The 17,674-nt window shown below is 34.4% G+C and overlaps 1 protein-coding gene across 9 annotated transcripts in view; it reads right to left on the reverse strand.

Moving 5' to 3' along the window:
- The window catches only part of PAN3 (poly(A) specific ribonuclease subunit PAN3), an 82,043-nt gene that overhangs the window by 23,147 nt on the left and 41,222 nt on the right, over positions 1-17,674 (reverse strand). For 8 of the 9 annotated variants that reach the window (XR_012627699.1, XR_012627700.1, XR_012627701.1 and 5 more), the window contains 7 exons: positions 12,939-13,089; positions 5,304-5,551; positions 4,622-4,726; positions 3,910-3,967; positions 2,648-2,809; positions 2,371-2,487; positions 2,177-2,278 (listed from right to left, as the gene is read on the reverse strand). Coding sequence is in view for 6 of the 9 variants with exons in the window: in XM_074859901.1 (XP_074716002.1) it covers positions 2,177-2,278; positions 2,371-2,487; positions 2,648-2,809; positions 3,910-3,967; positions 4,622-4,726; positions 5,304-5,551; positions 12,939-13,089 (943 nt within the window). In the remaining 3 variants the exon portion in view is untranslated. The remainder of the gene's footprint in view (positions 1-2,176; positions 2,279-2,370; positions 2,488-2,647; positions 2,810-3,909; positions 3,968-4,621; positions 4,727-5,303; positions 5,552-12,938; positions 13,090-17,674) is intronic. The other variant, XM_074859902.1, reaches the window with a different exon arrangement.

Below are 17,674 nucleotides of genomic sequence, written 5' to 3' on the forward strand. Positions count from 1 at the left end.
TTTAAAGCTAGAGTTATGTTTTCCCTTGATCACACTGGTTTAACATTACATCACCTGCTAGTTTATTGCCAAGAGTCCCAGTCTTGTAAGATCCTTCTGCAATCCATCACAATTGGCCTTTGTTTTTAACAATCCATATAATTTGGTATTATCAGCAAACTTTGACAGACCATTATTTATCTTCACTGCAAACAAGTGAACGTGTTAAGAAATACACCTCCCAGCACATATTCATGTAAGACCCCATCGGTGATTTCCTTTCACTGTGAAAATCAACAGTGCACTCTTACTCTGTTTCTATCTTCGAACCAGTTATTAACCTGAGGACTTTCTCTTTGATCTCATGGTCACTTAGTTTATTTTAGAGATTCTGACGAACTTCATTGGAAACCCAAGATCTTATCTACTGGATCTTCCTTCACAGGGCTTTGATTAATGAGACATGACTACCCTTTATAGGAGCAAAACTTAATTCTTTTCCAGTGTAACAAAAGAATGTGTCCCCAAGAATTTTATTATAACTTCTATTATTTTATCTAGAGCAGACATCATTCTTCTGTAATACTCAAAAGTACAAAAACATAACAAGGATTCATTTACATGGAAATTGAAAACCATGGGTGGGAGACACTCAGAAGTCTAGTCCTGCACTTAACAGTCATTAACCTGGCAGAAGGTGTTCCAGGTTTATCCTACCAAATTAGTTTCACATCAGGTTCATTGAATTTGTAATTGCATTCTTTGACTTGCCACAGAATATGACAAGTCAAAGCAGGGTTTCCTCTGAGATATTACTACCAAAACCAATGGTGGAACTCAAGTTCCAACCTCACTTATACCACTCAGCTCAGTGCAAAGTCAGTGGGAATTATTCAGAATATAAAGGATCTATAAGCCTTTGAATGTATTCACACACTAATTCATTATACTTTGATCTACAAGATAGCCAATTAAAGTTTTCCCTGTCAACCTTTGAAACAGATTGAATTCACAGCTAAAGGCTCTAATTTCAGAAGGCACAGGAAAGAAGAAACCTTAGCTTCTGCTTCTCTTTATACACTGACAGCCTAAAGACATTTAGGGAACATTTACTCTAATAAAAGAAACAAGGCCAGGTTATAGTCTTCTGGTCATCCCCACTGCTGGATCTAGTTTCAGGGTTAGTCCTGCATCGAGCAGGAAGTCAGGCCAAATGAGTTCCAAGGGTATCTTCCTACCCTAAGTCTTTCTGTGATTCCATTCAGCTGTGATCATTTCTCTTTCTCACCATGGCACTGAGCTCTACTAACAGCTTTGGCCTGTTGTGTTCCAGACAACACCTAGATGAAGTTTGTGGGACTGCATGGGTCACAAACCGGTCCTAATAGGCAGTATGATTGGCAGCACACTGTTTTGGAGGGGAAGAGGTTTTAGCCATATGGATATAAGCCCTGCTGGGCGACTTGCTGTGCCAGATCATGCTGTGACAGATTTTATTTATGAATGTAGATGTAGCTTTAGTGACTCTTTTGAAGCTATAGTATAAATATGAAAAAAGTCAGACCTATGATGTGAAGTTTGTGTCTGAAAAGAATGTGTGTTACAGGGACTTTTTCAATCCATTTCTTGTCTTAACTAGTACTTCATATTCCAAAACATTAAATAAAACACTAATTAATTAGTCATCATAATAATTTATGAGAGAAAAAATTTATAAGTGGAAGGCACCTAAACAGCAAGCATAAAATTGACATATCATCTGTCTTTTGCAATTTTGGAAACATTTGCAGTGACAGGTGTCACCCAGTGCCAGACCTGCAATTAGGACCCCAAAGCTCTCGGCTCCCAATCCTATTCAAACTTATTTCCCTGTCAAAGAACTGTAATTCTCTTACAAACTGACATCAATTTTGCAAATCAGTCATAAGTTAAATGTGACCAGAAAAGTACATTGTTCATTGTTAGACTTCTACCTTACCTTTTAACTCTAGTTATACTTTTCTGTTATTTAAAAAATATATATATATATTCAGAAATTTTACAAATATGAAGAATTCTCTGATCCCAATCAGCCTATAATATGACAGAACTGATTAGCTAAAAAATTAAGTTTAAGGACTATTTCTGACCAACTAATTACTGCTTAAGTATTGGAAATAGTTTACAGAAGTATTGTATGATAATGTATTTTCCTTACCCCATTTTCGTTTTGTGAAATAGGCATCAGCACTAGGGTCATTGAAGTGTCTGCTCATCATAGTCTCTCCTCCAGCATGAAAATCATATGCAAACACAAGAGCTTAAAAATAGAAACATGTGACAATTACTAACTCAAGCATATTTACAAAAAAGTCTCAACACATCAGTCTGGAAAAAAACTAAAAAACTTACAATGTTCTCCAAACGCTTTAGTGGTAAACACTTCACGCAAAGTTACTATATTTGAGTGCTGAATTTTTTTCCACATGTCAACCAATACCATGCACTTTGTGTTAACAAGACGAAAACCTAGAAAAGAACAAAAAACAGGGATTAAAATATAATGTTTTGCACGAGAATTTTTTACTTTAACATTTCTTCTGAAACTGCTGAAAAGCAACCAGATGTTAAAATATGACTAGCATGCTTAGGAATGTTAGTCCTATTGAAACAACTCAATTTTTCTCACCATGTATCCTCCGAAGGCAATATGGCAGGTCATCTTTACTATTTACAGCTTTATAGCATGATGTAATGTACCCGAAGTTGCTTGTTTTCTGTATCCGATTGGGTGGTGGCAGTGGTTCCAAAGGAAAGAGACTATGGTAGCTGTCCACTTCTGCAGGAACTGCTAAAATCAGTTTATATACAGAAACATATTAGGCATCAGGTGACTTTCAGAAAAAGTTATTACAGTAGCAGAGGAGATTAAAATGACTGTCACAGATACATAAATTCAGTGCACATAAAGTTAAAATTCACTATTTTTGCTTTAATACTAATATATATGTTCCTGGAAGAGATTCCACAGAGCTAAAATAACTGTCTTCAGCAAAACAGTTACACCAAGTAAAATCAATAGAATAGATGCACAGTTCCATCTGCCATTTTCTCATTTGCCTAAAAGTTCACCCTTCTAAGTGACCTTTCTTTTGTGGTTTTTTTTCCTGCACAGATTCATAAATAAGCACCAATTTCCATACAGGCTTCATACCACTGTAAGAACACTGTTTTCATAACAAAAAAGCAGATCTGAATCTTATCTGTTTTAAGGTACTGATTTAAAAAACACAGAGAGAGAGAGAAGTGCTGAAGGTTTACAAATCAGATTAAGAGATTACCCTTGCAAGAAGAGATACGCTTGTACTTCATCTGGATTAGTAAACTAAACTGCATTTTCTTACTGTATCATTATCATATTAAACACACATTTGAGAAGGATACTGCAACCAAAAAAGCAATCTGTTTAAATCAAGTTGAACACAGTCAATTGTAAATTCTCCAAAAGCCAAATTGCAATGAATATATGCTTCTCCTGCCTGACAACTAGTACAAAGCCTTCTCTCATATACCAGCCAATTCACTTGAAAACAAACTAATTTGCTAGTTTATATACAACCTTTGAAAATACATGCATCCTTTAAAGGAATACCATGAGGCTTTATTGCCTTAATGATTCTTCCTTTCTCAGCAATTTTAAGTATTCCCAACCATTAAGAGTTTCAAAACAGAAGAACATTACAGAAGAAAAAGAGAATAGAAGCAAGAAACAAATTTCATATTTCTGAAATACTTTGCATCTGGTTGTCCACAGCCCAGGCTGATGATTAAGGCTTCATGAAAAATTAAAAACAGGTGGTGTTTTTTACAAGATCTTGTTAATATTGTTGAATGTGCATGGTTGCAGAACAATATGATCACAGTTTAGTTTATAAGAAACACTTTACTTACCAGGAATATCAGCCTGATCAATCTGGGCCATAGTTATTAAGTGTCTGTTGATCAGTTCCTGAAGAACAAATTAAGTCAAGTTTTGACCATTAGAATTCAGCTCAACATTTTTGATAAGTTAACAGTAACACTGCTTTTGAAAGTAGCAGCTACTTGTACTAAAATAGGGAGCTGATGCAAGTGTCTAGGGTGGGGCAGGAGGAGGAGAAGACCACTAGCTTGAAAACATTAATGACAAAAATATATAAATTCTTGAAGGAAGGAGCTGCAGAAGACACATTAGCTAGAGCTAGCATTGACAGAGGCACCTACTATAGTGAAGCTGAAATAGCAGTTACAGCCAGCCCTCAGAGAAAGGCTCATCAACTAACACCTCCATATACTTTCATTTCAGTGAAAGACCTTAAAACTGGATAGGATTACAGCTTAAAGCAATGCTATATAAATGAACTCATGAACATCAAAACAATACACAAGAAGTAAGAATACTTAACTGAATAAGAAATCATGGCATGCAGATCAGATTGCAGTCACATACATTGTAACCTGCCCCCACCCTCTGTTGTACCCTATCCATTACAGGATTTTTTTTAATCCTTCACAGGGAAAATTGATTGCACAGATTTTAAGTGGCTACTTCTCTTCTACTATTAGCAATTTAGTTTTTTTCCCAAGATACGTGATTTTTCCTTTAAATCCTCTATCATTTTACCTGTCTGAGCTCATCTGCCATGAAGAAGGAAGGTGCATTTGCTTTTGGCTGCATGTAAGCAACATGAGGTGCAGCTGGATGGTAAATGTGGTAGTTTGGAAATACCTGAAAAGAAAATATTTTAAGCAGCAGTTTAAAATCCTTAAGAATAGGGAAAACAAAGAGTTTTGTCACCCTTTTATTTTGAACTACTGAACTACAAAGTCTTCATGCACAGTACATGTTACAAATATACTGTTAGATACATTGCAATTCCCTTATGTGATATTCACTACTAATGATTTCAAGGGGAGGTGTGTGTGTATGTATGTACATTGTTATTCTAACATTTTTGTAACTGCCTTTTCCCCTCCACTGTAAGAGTTATTTAACGTATCAGAAAACAAACACAATATGAGTTTTTGATGTTTTCTCATTATGTTTGTATCCACTGAGATATACATAAAATGCTTTCTTGCTATTGCTTTATAAAAACCCAAAACTCTACTCAGAGGTAAGTGAAAAATACATTAAAACTTCTCTGGTCCTTAAATTTCAGTGATTTTGGAGACCAACTACAACAATTAAAAGGCCAAATCTTCATACAGGATAAGGGTTTTGGAGTGTTACGAATAATGTCTGTAGTAACAACCAGTTCAACATTTGGAAACTCCATACACTTCTGTATCAAAAGCAAGCATACCATTCCTGTGAGAGGTGCTGGAGTTGTATCAGTGTAGAAGTATGTTGTTCCACCCACTGTTTCCTTCTGGATCACCTGGCCAGTAGATGGAGGCTGAGAAACAGCATTAGCAACAGAAGCAGAGGCACTAGTAGGCACCATATAGTTTGCTGGGTTAGGAGTATGACTTCTTCTTCGTGGAGCGGGAGATGTATGAGGAGTTATTTTTGGGGAATGAAGAGGAGAAGATCCTGCTGACAGTGACATTCCTTAAAGAAACACAAGAAGATTCTTGATCAAATCTTTGCTATCAAAAAAACCAACTTAGCAATTTGAAAAAAAAAAAAAAACAAAACCAAACCCAAAAAACAGCCTTCACTACCAACAATATTCCGAGCAGGTGAGATGCTTAACGATTGCTACATCTATATGAAGAGTTAAGAGGTAAAACAGTAAGAGCAAGACTGAACAGATACATTTTCCCAAAAGTCTGCTTAGTTCAGAGAGAAAGGGCTTAGGAACTTATGTTCTACACATAGATAACTGAAATGAAAGAGGTAGAAGTAGCAGAAAGGGGAAGACAAGTCAAATTAATGTTTTATCTAGAAGAGAGTTTATTGAACTGCAAAAAGATGAAATATTAATGACTACACCATAAGTGAATGTGTACGTAAGTTACATGAGCAGTCAATGGAGTTTGCCGAACTGTAACTCACTTGTGTAGCTTTTACTAGAACCAACTCCACAGCTATGAGTATTAGAGCTAGATTTCCAGTAACTACAGCACACTAATAAGCAATACACAATATGCTACTTTTAATAATTTCAGGGGAGAAGTTATCTATTTTCCTATAATTATTATATTCAAAAATCATCCTCCAAAAGATCAATTTGATACACAAAGAGAGGTAACTTCTCAGTATATGGAGTCTGTTGGGCATTCATGCTGAGATTTTCAAATTTACTTAAAATTATTTTATAGACTGGTATTCACCCTCAACATTAGACAGGCAACTCAGCTTCTAAACAAAGTGCATCAGTGGGGAAAAACAAGGGCAACTCTTTTGCACACACACTTTTTAGTTACAAAAACCTAGTTTAGTTAGTTCAAGAGTCATACACAGAATTCTCAGATATGTTTATTTATAAAAGTTTAGATGTCAAAGAAACCTCTAGGATGAGGAAGAGATTACCCTTCAGAAAACTCCTAGTATTACTAGAAGATCCTACATATCTAGGTATTCAGATTAATACAAAGGAGAGCATCTATGAAACTTAATTTTTGCACAGGTCAGATTGGGATGTAATTTCTCTTAACAGCCAGAATTATATTAGTCATACTAAATTCTTTTTTGAAAGGATATAAGATACACAACTTTTTATATTTAATGCTCTATGGACAGCTGAGAATTCTTCTCTAATTAAGAATTCAGTTAGTTTGTACTCAGACATTTGCTTAACCTAGCAAATATCTTAAGTAATAAAAACAAGAGCAACTTTTTTTTTTTGCATACACACTTTTTAGTTACCAAAAAGAGTTATTGTAAGCAGAGTTCTCAATATGCATCATCACTAATGTGTAGGAGTGTTTTTACACTTGTGTCTTGTCTCTACAGTAGTCGCATCCCTCCTACATCCTACTTTTTTCTTTTTTTAAACAAACCACAGAAGCAAATAATTTTAGTATTAGCAGTTTAATCAGCAGTTGGGGAAAAATTATTTTGAAGCTGTATTATCCTGATTATATTAACAGAATATTTGTAAGCTTTCATTTAGCGCCAATGATTCACATTTTTAACACCTCAAAAACTATACATATTAATTCAGCACAATAACTTTTTGTTCTTCAGAAGTGAATAGGGCCAACAAAATAAACAAGATTTTTTTTTAATGTAAACTATAAGAAAATCTTACACCTTTCTCTTTAGTTGGGTCTCATCAGTCATTTATTCTTTTTTTTAAATATTATAATACACATTAGAAGAACATAATAATATGAAAATTATAAAAACATGAAGTCTAGACTTCTAGGCCAGAACTTTTCTTTGTATTAATATATGTACATGTGTGCGTACACACACCTTATAGATAAGTAATACTGTGGAATAACTGCTTGTTGATTAGTGTATTAACTTAATAAAATTGGAATTATAATAGGCACTTCTAAATGTTTAATTTTTAAAGTACTTCTGAATGGTAACATAAGTAGTCACCTAAAAATCTGTTTACAAATCAACTGTATGACCATAAAATGTTACGCATTGTGATAGCACTGGTTTATGCTACAGAAGAAAGTAAGTTTCCATTAAGGACAAAGTTGCCTTGAGTGACTAACACAAACATTTCAATAGCTCCTGTATAGACAGTTACATTTTAACAAAAGACTAAAACATGAATGCATTCTTAATCTAATGTGGGAGAAGAGCCATTTCAAAGGAAACAATATATAACTACTAAAATTTGAAGGGTGGCTAATTAAAATGGCCATAAAACTGAAGCAGCTCTACAATCTGTGTCTGATGTTCAAGGGATTCTCTTCATCTAGTGCAAGTTATTGACATATCTTTTTCACTCTATTCCAGTACAACATAGTATTAACTGAAATCCTTGCAAGCATGTAATCTACCCAGACAGAAATAACTGGCTTCAAGAAACTTTTCTTTTAATAAAACATTAAACTGTACGAACCAGGAAAAAAACCCCAGCAGCCTTCATATATAGTAATGAAAAATTAACCAAAGGCTTCTCTACTTTAAAATAAAAACTGTACATACAAGACAGCATACTGTAAATCTTATCTTAGAAATGAAAGTGATGACTTGCAACCTTGCAAAAATGATATTGTGACCTTCTACTGAAAGTTTCTCAGAAGAAAAAATATCTATCACTAGCGGTTCTTACCAATACAATTTCAAACTATTTCCACTGTAAGATTTACTTTTTACAAAAATTTATTCCTGCCAAAGAATAGTTACAAATATAAGTCCTTAATGTCTTTGCTTGGGTATTAATGCAAGACTGAAAGAAAAGGGAGACAGAGTTACATAAATCCTTTCAAACACCCTTCCAGCCTCAGTTAGGTCTGACTTTGGAAGGACACAGAGTTCAATAAAAATCATCTGGTGGGCAGAACATACCAGCTTCTCATTTGCCAATACACACAGTAAGTTTAAGATATGAAAGAAGCTTGACTACAGTTTGGTTTTATACTACTAGAATAAACTACAAGTTATTAGAAATTTGTTTCTAGTGCTGCAGTGGGTACCAACAGGCTGAGGCAGCAAATATTCAAGGTGATAGATTCTTCTGAGACACCTGCATTAAATTCTGCAGAGTCTAAATAAGTTAATATTAATAATGAGAAGTCCAATATCACATAAAAAAGAAAAAAACTTTTCATACAGTGGAACTGATGCATAGTTAAGTACTTAAGCACATAATTGGGTGCACAAACTCAAGAATATCTCACCAACTTCATTAGTATTTCAATCAGTTAAAACCTAATATTAATATTTAACCACAATAACATAGAACTAGAGAAAAAGAAAAGAAAATGGCTGTATCAAAAGGTAAACATATATTCCTACTGACTCATACTGAAGGAAAAAGATGGTACTGAACATATGATGGTAACAACGTGGTGAATATGGAACCACCTCTCCGAATTAGATATGCTGCTTTCAATAGCATGATTTACATAAAAACCTATTCACTTAAGGGCCTAAGAAAATATGGGGTTTGAATAATCTTATTATCATTTTTGTACATATATCCCTCATACCAGTGATCCTGACAAAAAAAGTAACATTTTTAAGCTTTCCCTGTGAGACAGTTTAGTTTTCCCCTATATTAAAATGCCAACAGGAGTACCATGACAAACACAAAAAAAGCCTGCTTCGAACTGTCCTTCCTGAGACTTATCTACTAGTAAAGGCAGCTCTCCATTCCTTGTCTCAGTGAATCTTAATACCTTTCACGAATAAGTCAAATACTATCTTAAAAGGTAAACTGCAAGGAAAAAGGGCTTCTTTCACTTCACAATTATTTACTTTTAAAAAAAAGTGTAATGGTATCATACCAACATGGAAATGGTTGTGGGACTTGAAAGTCTTTTCATAACATTTACAAGTGACCATACAGGCTACCTACACATACCTGGAGCTCCTGCTGCTATTTTCATTTTAGGTAAAGAGGTCATAGTTACATATCCCTCTCCATTGTTATATTTTCACTTATTGCATTGTAGCATGCAATGTACTGGAATTAAAAGCTAGGTTATATTTTGAATCTGATAATTCATACAGATTGACTGAATCAAAGAAAGGGCATCAAGCATTAACTTTTCATTAAGGACTCTGTGTCTACAGTTTTTGGATTCAGTGAGAGTTTACAACTTAGCAAAGCAGGATTTCATTAAGCTCATGTGTATGCTTATCAGCTGGCCTACAACATAAATACTTTTAAAAAGCCTACAAGTTTTGCCTACAAATTTACACACCCACAACCACATCATCCCTATGTCTCTAATGCTTGTAACACATTCAGAGGTGAAAAATTAAGCATTTAACACTTTATCACCTTAATGTTCTGCACTTTGGAGATACTCTAGACTACTAGGTACATTTTGAGGAACGACAAATCGAAGTAAATAATAAACCTAGGCTATGTCATTTCCATCAATGACAAAGGCATGACTCTTTAGCTATAACCTAGCTTAAGCAAACCCAAGCCAGACAAAGATTTTCTCTGCTGGGGGCTATACATCTGTTCGCTCGCAAGTTTAACACAGCAATGATGTCTTAGCACTTTGATGACATTCATTAATTTCCTTCATATGCTTTGTTGCATATTTTAACGGCATTATTACTCTCAATCTGCTACACAGAAATACATAAGATAAGCTTGTTAACAAAAGTACTATTTGAAGATTGACAACAACTCATTAAATTTCCCATACAAATGATAAACAGGATGTATTTGCTAGCAAGGGAACGGAAGGATCAAAAATAGGGTATTATCCAGGGGAGCTTAAGGAAAGAAAGTTTGAAGATTGTGAAGGAGATCTGTTCAAAGCTTTTCAACAGGACAATTTTCTCCCGCTATTTGCCTGAGTCACATTTTATCTCATTATGTTTTCATATTCTATTAAAGGCTGCCAAGATGAAGACCGTGTTGAGATTATGCTAGAAAGATCTAAGTAAATACATGTAAAAGTAGGAGTAACCTTCTTCCATGCTACACCCTAAAGGGTATGTCAGATGTGGATACAAGTTATCTATTAAAGTATGTTAAGTTTCAGCTGTCATTTTTTCCAGTATTTCTGCAGTACTGTTGATAAGACGGGTGGAACAAATACTTTCCAGTGACAATCAATTTTGTGAACAGTTATCTATGAAATACTAGATGTCAAAAGTGGTTTTGATTTACACCTACCTATAGGGAAATCTCAGAAATTAGATACGTGAGAGAATGAACTTCAATTTTTCCATCCTCAAGAGGGAAATCAAAGGATTGTTCTCATCATTTACCTACTTTGTTATGGGTGAATTAAACTATGGAACTTATATGGAACAAATTATTCCTACTACATTTCCTTATTTCTTATGAAATACTAATTTCCTGTAAACTACTATAAGCAATCTTAATCTTGCACAAATGCTTAAATCTTACACACGTTTCCTGAAAATTATTCTACTGGAGAATATACACCATTTAACTGGAAGGAGACTTATCTTTATTTAAAGGAAAACTCTTATAAAGTCTTTATATGGGTTTCATTTGAATTTGTTTTCACTTATTGATAGCTAACAGATCCGAACAATAATTTTTAATGACAATTTTAGAACATATTTAAATCTTTTTTTATTCTGTTATCCAGTAAGACCTAAATGGTGAGGTTTCCTCACACATAAATACTGCTTTCTTATTTAAGAGCCTAATTGTTTAGAAAGAGCACCTTGAGGAAACAGAAGTTTTTGTGGATGTACACTATTGACAGCTAAACCATTTAAATAAAAAAAATGTCTATTATTTACACAGGACACTTACGGTCAGAGAATTCCCCACTCAGTGTAGAGAAAAAGGATTCTAGAGAAATTCAGAGCACCCATCCTAGATGCCTACTCTGAACTATATTCTCTTTTTAATTATACAGGAAGAACAGAGAAACAAGCCAAGTTTGCCTGAAGTTAGCTCTTGTGAATACTCCCCCATCCCTCTCGTCCATAAACAAACAACAATATTTGAACCTAGACAGTTTTCAGCGTTGGCATCTATATTTCTAGGAGCTAAAATTGTTGTGCGAACTTCTTTCATCAGTGTTACTTATCCTTTCAAGTATTACTTACAGATAGTAAAGAAATTGGACTGTGAAGGATCCCTCTGAGACCCCACTGGACACTTTCCAAAAGTAGATCATTTTACTGTATTCTATTTAATCCTTTACACATTTTTCAATCCAGGTGACACGGCTGAGAGGCATATAAACACAACAGTTTTCCAATAAGACTGTACAACACAATATAGTATGAATCAGACAGTACTGTAACATGTTCATTTGGTCAGTAGAAGCATCAATCACTTTCCTGGACTGTTCCAATATTTATAACATGCAAGCTAAGTGCTGGCTTCTTTTACATTGACACTGAGATTTATCCCCTGGCATCAGGAAAGACTGAAGTTCAGTTTAATAGATGGTAATTTCCAATACCGGATTAAAACCCCAAACATTTACAATATTTGCCCCTCTGCCTTTTGGCAGCTACCTAATGCTTCCTGTCAGCCGCAAGAGATTGCCGGAAGTTTAAGTACGTACAAAAACTCATTAAAGGATCTGCGATGTGTAATACCCAGATCTGCTGATGGTTGTATCTTAAAACGATTTCATTTTATTAAAAAAAAAAAATATTAGAATTAAGCTAAATTTTAAGATCTGAAGTCCAAAAGACGCATGAAGAGTTTGAACTTTTTAAGTGTCCAAAAATCTTGTCACTCAGAACTGCATGACTGTATGCAATACATTTCGGTAAGAGTTTTAAAAGTGGGAAATAATCATAAATTGGTCTTAAAAGTGAGATTACATATGACAGATACAATAACAATTAACACTACTTTGCAAGGTAAATTATTTTAGAATAACCTTATCTACTAATTTTGGTTTTCATCAAGATTTTTAAGTCCTCATATATACTCATCAACACTGAAAATAATGACTTCTAGATTACGTTCTCCAGAAACAAATCAAAAGAGCAGATCAGTGTGTGGTAATCAGAGCACATATTCATTGTAGACTGCAGTGCACTAGGGGTAGTTTAAATCATCTTCAGGTACTGCTCTGGGAAGGACTGCATAAGAACACAGTATGTGATAACTCAGCACCCCTTTTACCCAAAAAGAGCTGAGTAAGTTAGGCTGAGTTAATTTCAGTGCTCCTGTGGATGAACAGATTTCACAGCCTGTGGTGTGATTTCCATACAACTGGAAAATAAATCCCAAGTTCCTGCACTTTTATATGCTTGAAGACCGTCTTAAAATTGAAAGCTAAAGTAGGAGGTGGCTACATTTATACCCAATAAAACCGATCACTATCTAACAGGGTTATGTATGACATTAAATTAAAAGAAGCAACTGTACTGCAAATCATCACTCTCAACTTACCTGGTGCTAGCCCAGCAGTAGCAGGACTTCCCATGGAGGGGTGAGAGAACAAGGCTTGAGAGAAGGCAGACATACTTGACTGGGATACATTACTCAGCCTGGAGGTTGATCCTCCTTTAGGAATAAACTCACTTGCAGAAGGATTTGGTGTCTGTTTAAAAACAAATGTGAATTAAATGTTTATTTTAAAGGTGAAGAGATGAATGGTGCCTATTTGGTAGAAAATACTTTCTAGGCAAGCCTACCAAGTGCAGGGGATATTTTTAAGTTACATACAGCTTGCTGACAAGAACAGCAGATACTGGATGCCAGTCTGCATGAACAAGTTTAAACGTGTTTCTAGCTTATGCCTGAAGTAGCATTAGCAAGCTTTCCATATGAACAGCTGATGTATGAGTTCATACAAACACTTTGCAAAAGGCTTTCTATATACATTATAAAGTTGGAGAACAGACTTGACACTGAGAAAGCCTTGCCACTGCTACACAGACTGTTCCTACGTGACTTCAGAGATTTCATCTCAAACTAAGTAGCAGTTTCAAATTAAAGCAGTAAAAATGATTCCTACTAAAGAAGTCATCCCTTCCTCTATTTCAAATAGGCCTGTATGTTCCTTTTTTGTGAAGTTAACTTCTGTTTTAATTATCTATTCTACTTATGTAGCACCTTTAATAATGAGGTTTAATTTGCTACCACAGAAACAAATAGCAGCAGCAGGACTGTCAAACATTCAGTATCTATTCATAAATAAAACATAGCATGCAAACAACTTTTAATTTCTATTAAAATCTATGCACAGGGTTTTGTAGTTTTGCAGTGGGTGCTGGTGGTGTTTGTTTTGGGGCAAGTTTTTTGTTTGTTTTAGGGTAAGGAGGGTTAGAAAAAGGAAATCCTAATTAGAGCTGAAGAGTCAAAAAGCTTATTATTGGACAGCCAATTACAAAAGACATTAGTGGAAGAAAAAAAGATATTAAGCCAAGAATAAAACCAATTATTACATGAACACACTAAAAAGCTTGAAGATTATTAACTGTCAAATTTAAGTTTATTAAGTAATCTTCAGAGTACCTCTCAAAAGTATCTAAACAAAAGAGGTAAAATGAGAAGATAGTAACAACTCTCGATAGACAAAGGATACCATTAAGATAATCCATAATGTTATTTTAAAGCAAATTATATTGAATCACTTTGGGTTTAGGCAGTTTTAAAGTCACCAAATATATCAACTGTTACTTAAATTACCAATATTGATTTTTACCAATATGAATAAAGTGGCATCAAACAAGTTAACTTAGTGCCAAATTAGAAGAAAAAGTGTGATTACAAAACACTAGACAGTGAAGAAAAGTATCTGAAAAGTATTTTCCTTTCTGTGTTAATTTGGTTTTAATATCTTTATTTGGATACTTTGGCCAAATATCATAGTATTGATATATTTCAAAGCTCTGCAAAAGAAAGAGGATTCTGAAAGCTGTAAAATTAAAGAGGATGCTCAGGTTTAAAAGCAAATATTAAGAATATTCCACCTTTAATCATAAAGTAAATTTTAACTGCTAACCACCTTATGATGTTACATATTAGGCATTCTGTATATGCATGTGTCCGAATAATCAAAGAACAGCTATAACCAAATATGCAGACTGGTGAAGTAAAACAGATTTACATGGGTAAAAGGCTCGTAAGAATTTTAAAACTCTTCAATCACATTTAGTTAAGGAAAACTTGCTAAGGTATACACTAATGCAGCAAAACAAATGTTAAGTTGCATTATACAGACTGAAACCAAATAACTGATACATTTAAACTCAAAAGGTGTTATTTTGGACTTATCTGAATTTTAGGTACAGGATTAACTAAGACAATGGTGTTCCTCTAGATAAATCTGGCATGCAATCATTCAGCCAAATCTGCACTGAAACGGGAGAAAGTGACAGGTGGTAGAGCACCAAGTAGAATTTGTCCAAATAGTGATACACCTAAAAGTCATCATCAAACAAAACAACTGGGAGAGCAAGAGACAGAATTTGTAGCATCTTGTTAAAAGCACATAATTTCACAGAACTACATGAGGTCTACATTTTTGCACTGCTAAAACTAGCCATGTTACATCCACAGCTCTACCACACCTAAATACTGTGCCAACTAGGCAACAAGGGCGGGACACGGCAAAAAATTCAAAGCATGCAAGTGGAGAGAAAGACACCTTATGGAAGATAATCTCAGCTTTTCCTAGAGCAACTGAGAGAATTCCCAAAATCCTATCCATACCATTCTGGCTAAACTCTTACCACTTTCACCAACTGGTTCAATCAATGCCTACAGCACATGGCTGCTTTTTATTTCTAAATGCATTCTGCAAGTTTTCATAGACCCGTTTTGGTTTCTAAAATAGTTACATACCCATCATCATTTTAAAATAAAGCTGCCTGAGAGCTCTGCTTTAACTGGCAGGTGTTTTAGTTTATCCAGGTGAAAGAATTAAACCCAGGAACCTGCTAAAGCAGTTTGGGTTTATGCTGCAGAATTATGAACAGTGGGTCAAGCCTGATGGAAATTCAGCTTTCATTATATTTTTTGGTGTCACAATTCAGGATCAGAATCAGAGCCTGATAAGATTAAGTTGTTTCTATATAACTTGGATAAAAGCATTTTATGTGAGTAAACAAGCTTTGATTTGCACAGCTAGACCCTTTACTATAAAATTCTGTTTTACTTGTCTGTAGTGTTACAAACATTAAGCTGTAATCAAAGACTTTCCCCATTGGTTAAAAAAGTGATTTAAATTTTGGTTTCAAGTTTAAAAGACCCCTCCACATTCAGGATATTTTCTAAATACAGAAAAATATCCGAGCTCCACAGCCACCAGTCAGAATAAACTAGTCATAAACAAGTACAACAAAATTTAATAATCTGTGGTCAAAACTAGTTAATACTTTCTCAGAAAATTTGAAGCTTCAGCCACAGGCCACATTTAAATACATTACATCTGTGTGAAGTTGCAGTTCTTAAAATGTTTCCAAAAGCATATAAAGTTTTCATCTGAGGTAAAACACTAGTTTTTCTGTATACAATTTGCTTTCAACAAAATAATAAAAAATATAGCTTAAACACTTCCACCGCATGTAGGCTAGAATAAGTGACTAGACTAGACTGAGGGAATGCAATATCACTATTAGTTCTTTAACGTTTAATCTTTTCCTTACTTTTTAAACTTTGTAGACAACCTATTCTCCACCAATGGCATGCAAGTATGCCAAAATTAGGAAGCCACATCCTTAATGGCCAACGATTCAAAAAATTATGTTCTTGGTCTGGAAAAATATTGTACTTTCACTCTGGCAACTCATAATACAAAGTGTAAATTCCAGCATTACTTTTACATTTGAATCAATGGTAAGCTTGAAAAATCTGTCTAAAAGGAGACTATGCTTTAAAATCCTACAGGGTATTTTTACAGTTCTTCTGTTAAATTGTTACCAAATTTCCCAAAATGAAGTTGAGTAAAAAAGATTTTAATTTTGATAAGAAGGATAATAATCTATATCTAACTAGTTAAAAACATTTTCTTCATTCTGTATTATAAGTTTCCTACAAGCACAGCTTTAAAACAAATTTCACTTAATTAGTCATTAATTACTCATCTCAGAGTAAAGTAACTTATTCATGCTAGAACAGGCTTGAAATTTTAAGTCTGACTAAATCCTGATTGGTAAAAAAATGTAGAGAAAACAGGTATTGAAGACTTATTAAACCTTGGGAGTAATTAAAAGAATAGAGATGCAAGAAATACTTAGAGGACATGTAAAGAATTATGCAATAATGTGATGTTAAAAACAAAAGCAGTGAATGCACTTTCTAAAGGCCAAACAAGAAACACAAAGCCCACTAGCACTGTCTGCATTATGCAACAAAGACTGTATTTTCAGTTTCAAATGCAAATGTCCTATAAAAAGGCACATACAAAATTATTTCAAAACATTAATTAACATGTTTTCAACAAACAGCATTAAACAGAAACAAGAACACTGTGTCAGCTAAGTTAAATTTTTCTAGCAACGCACCTAAAGTAACTTCCAATTCACACATTTGCTAAAATTATGACCATTCCTTTTTCCTCTCTACCTAGCCAGTTTAAATCTCACTCCCATTCTTCCAGTATGTTCATAAAATACTGTCAAACTGAAGCAGGGAAGCAACTTCCCTAGTCATTATCTGAATTAATACCTGCATCATGCATTCTCACCAGAATGATTCCATGAAGAAATTTCACCAAAATACCCTATTTTCAGATTCTTTGTGCTCTCTCAGAGAGAAGAGTCTCTTTGCAGTCAGCTTGGCAAAGAAACTTCCAAAGGCAGACCACAAAACTGAGTCCATCCAGCTCCACATACAAAACCAATTTCTATATTTCTGTACATCAATTACAAAACACATACAAATACAGTCCAAATGAAGGCTGTATTTAGTTATGATGCAATTAGTAAGGATGGAAACCACAAGAGAAGTATAAAAGAGGGGGAGGACTATTAAACAACTCATTTGTGTCACCATTCAGCACAGAGTTTATCTGTCTGGTGGCTTTTATGCTTTTAAAGACATAAAAGGAAATAAAATATAGTGTGGAGGGGAAGAAACAAGTATTTAGTGGGTACCACTGAAAAACAATTCAAGGCTCCTTACAGGAAGGTACAGATGAAAATAAAGAGCAAGCCAAGGATCTCGGCTGAAGACCATCG

Source organism: Strix uralensis, chromosome 2 (assembly GCF_047716275.1).
Source record: "Strix uralensis isolate ZFMK-TIS-50842 chromosome 2, bStrUra1, whole genome shotgun sequence".
Lineage (NCBI taxonomy): Eukaryota > Metazoa > Chordata > Aves > Strigiformes > Strigidae > Strix > Strix uralensis.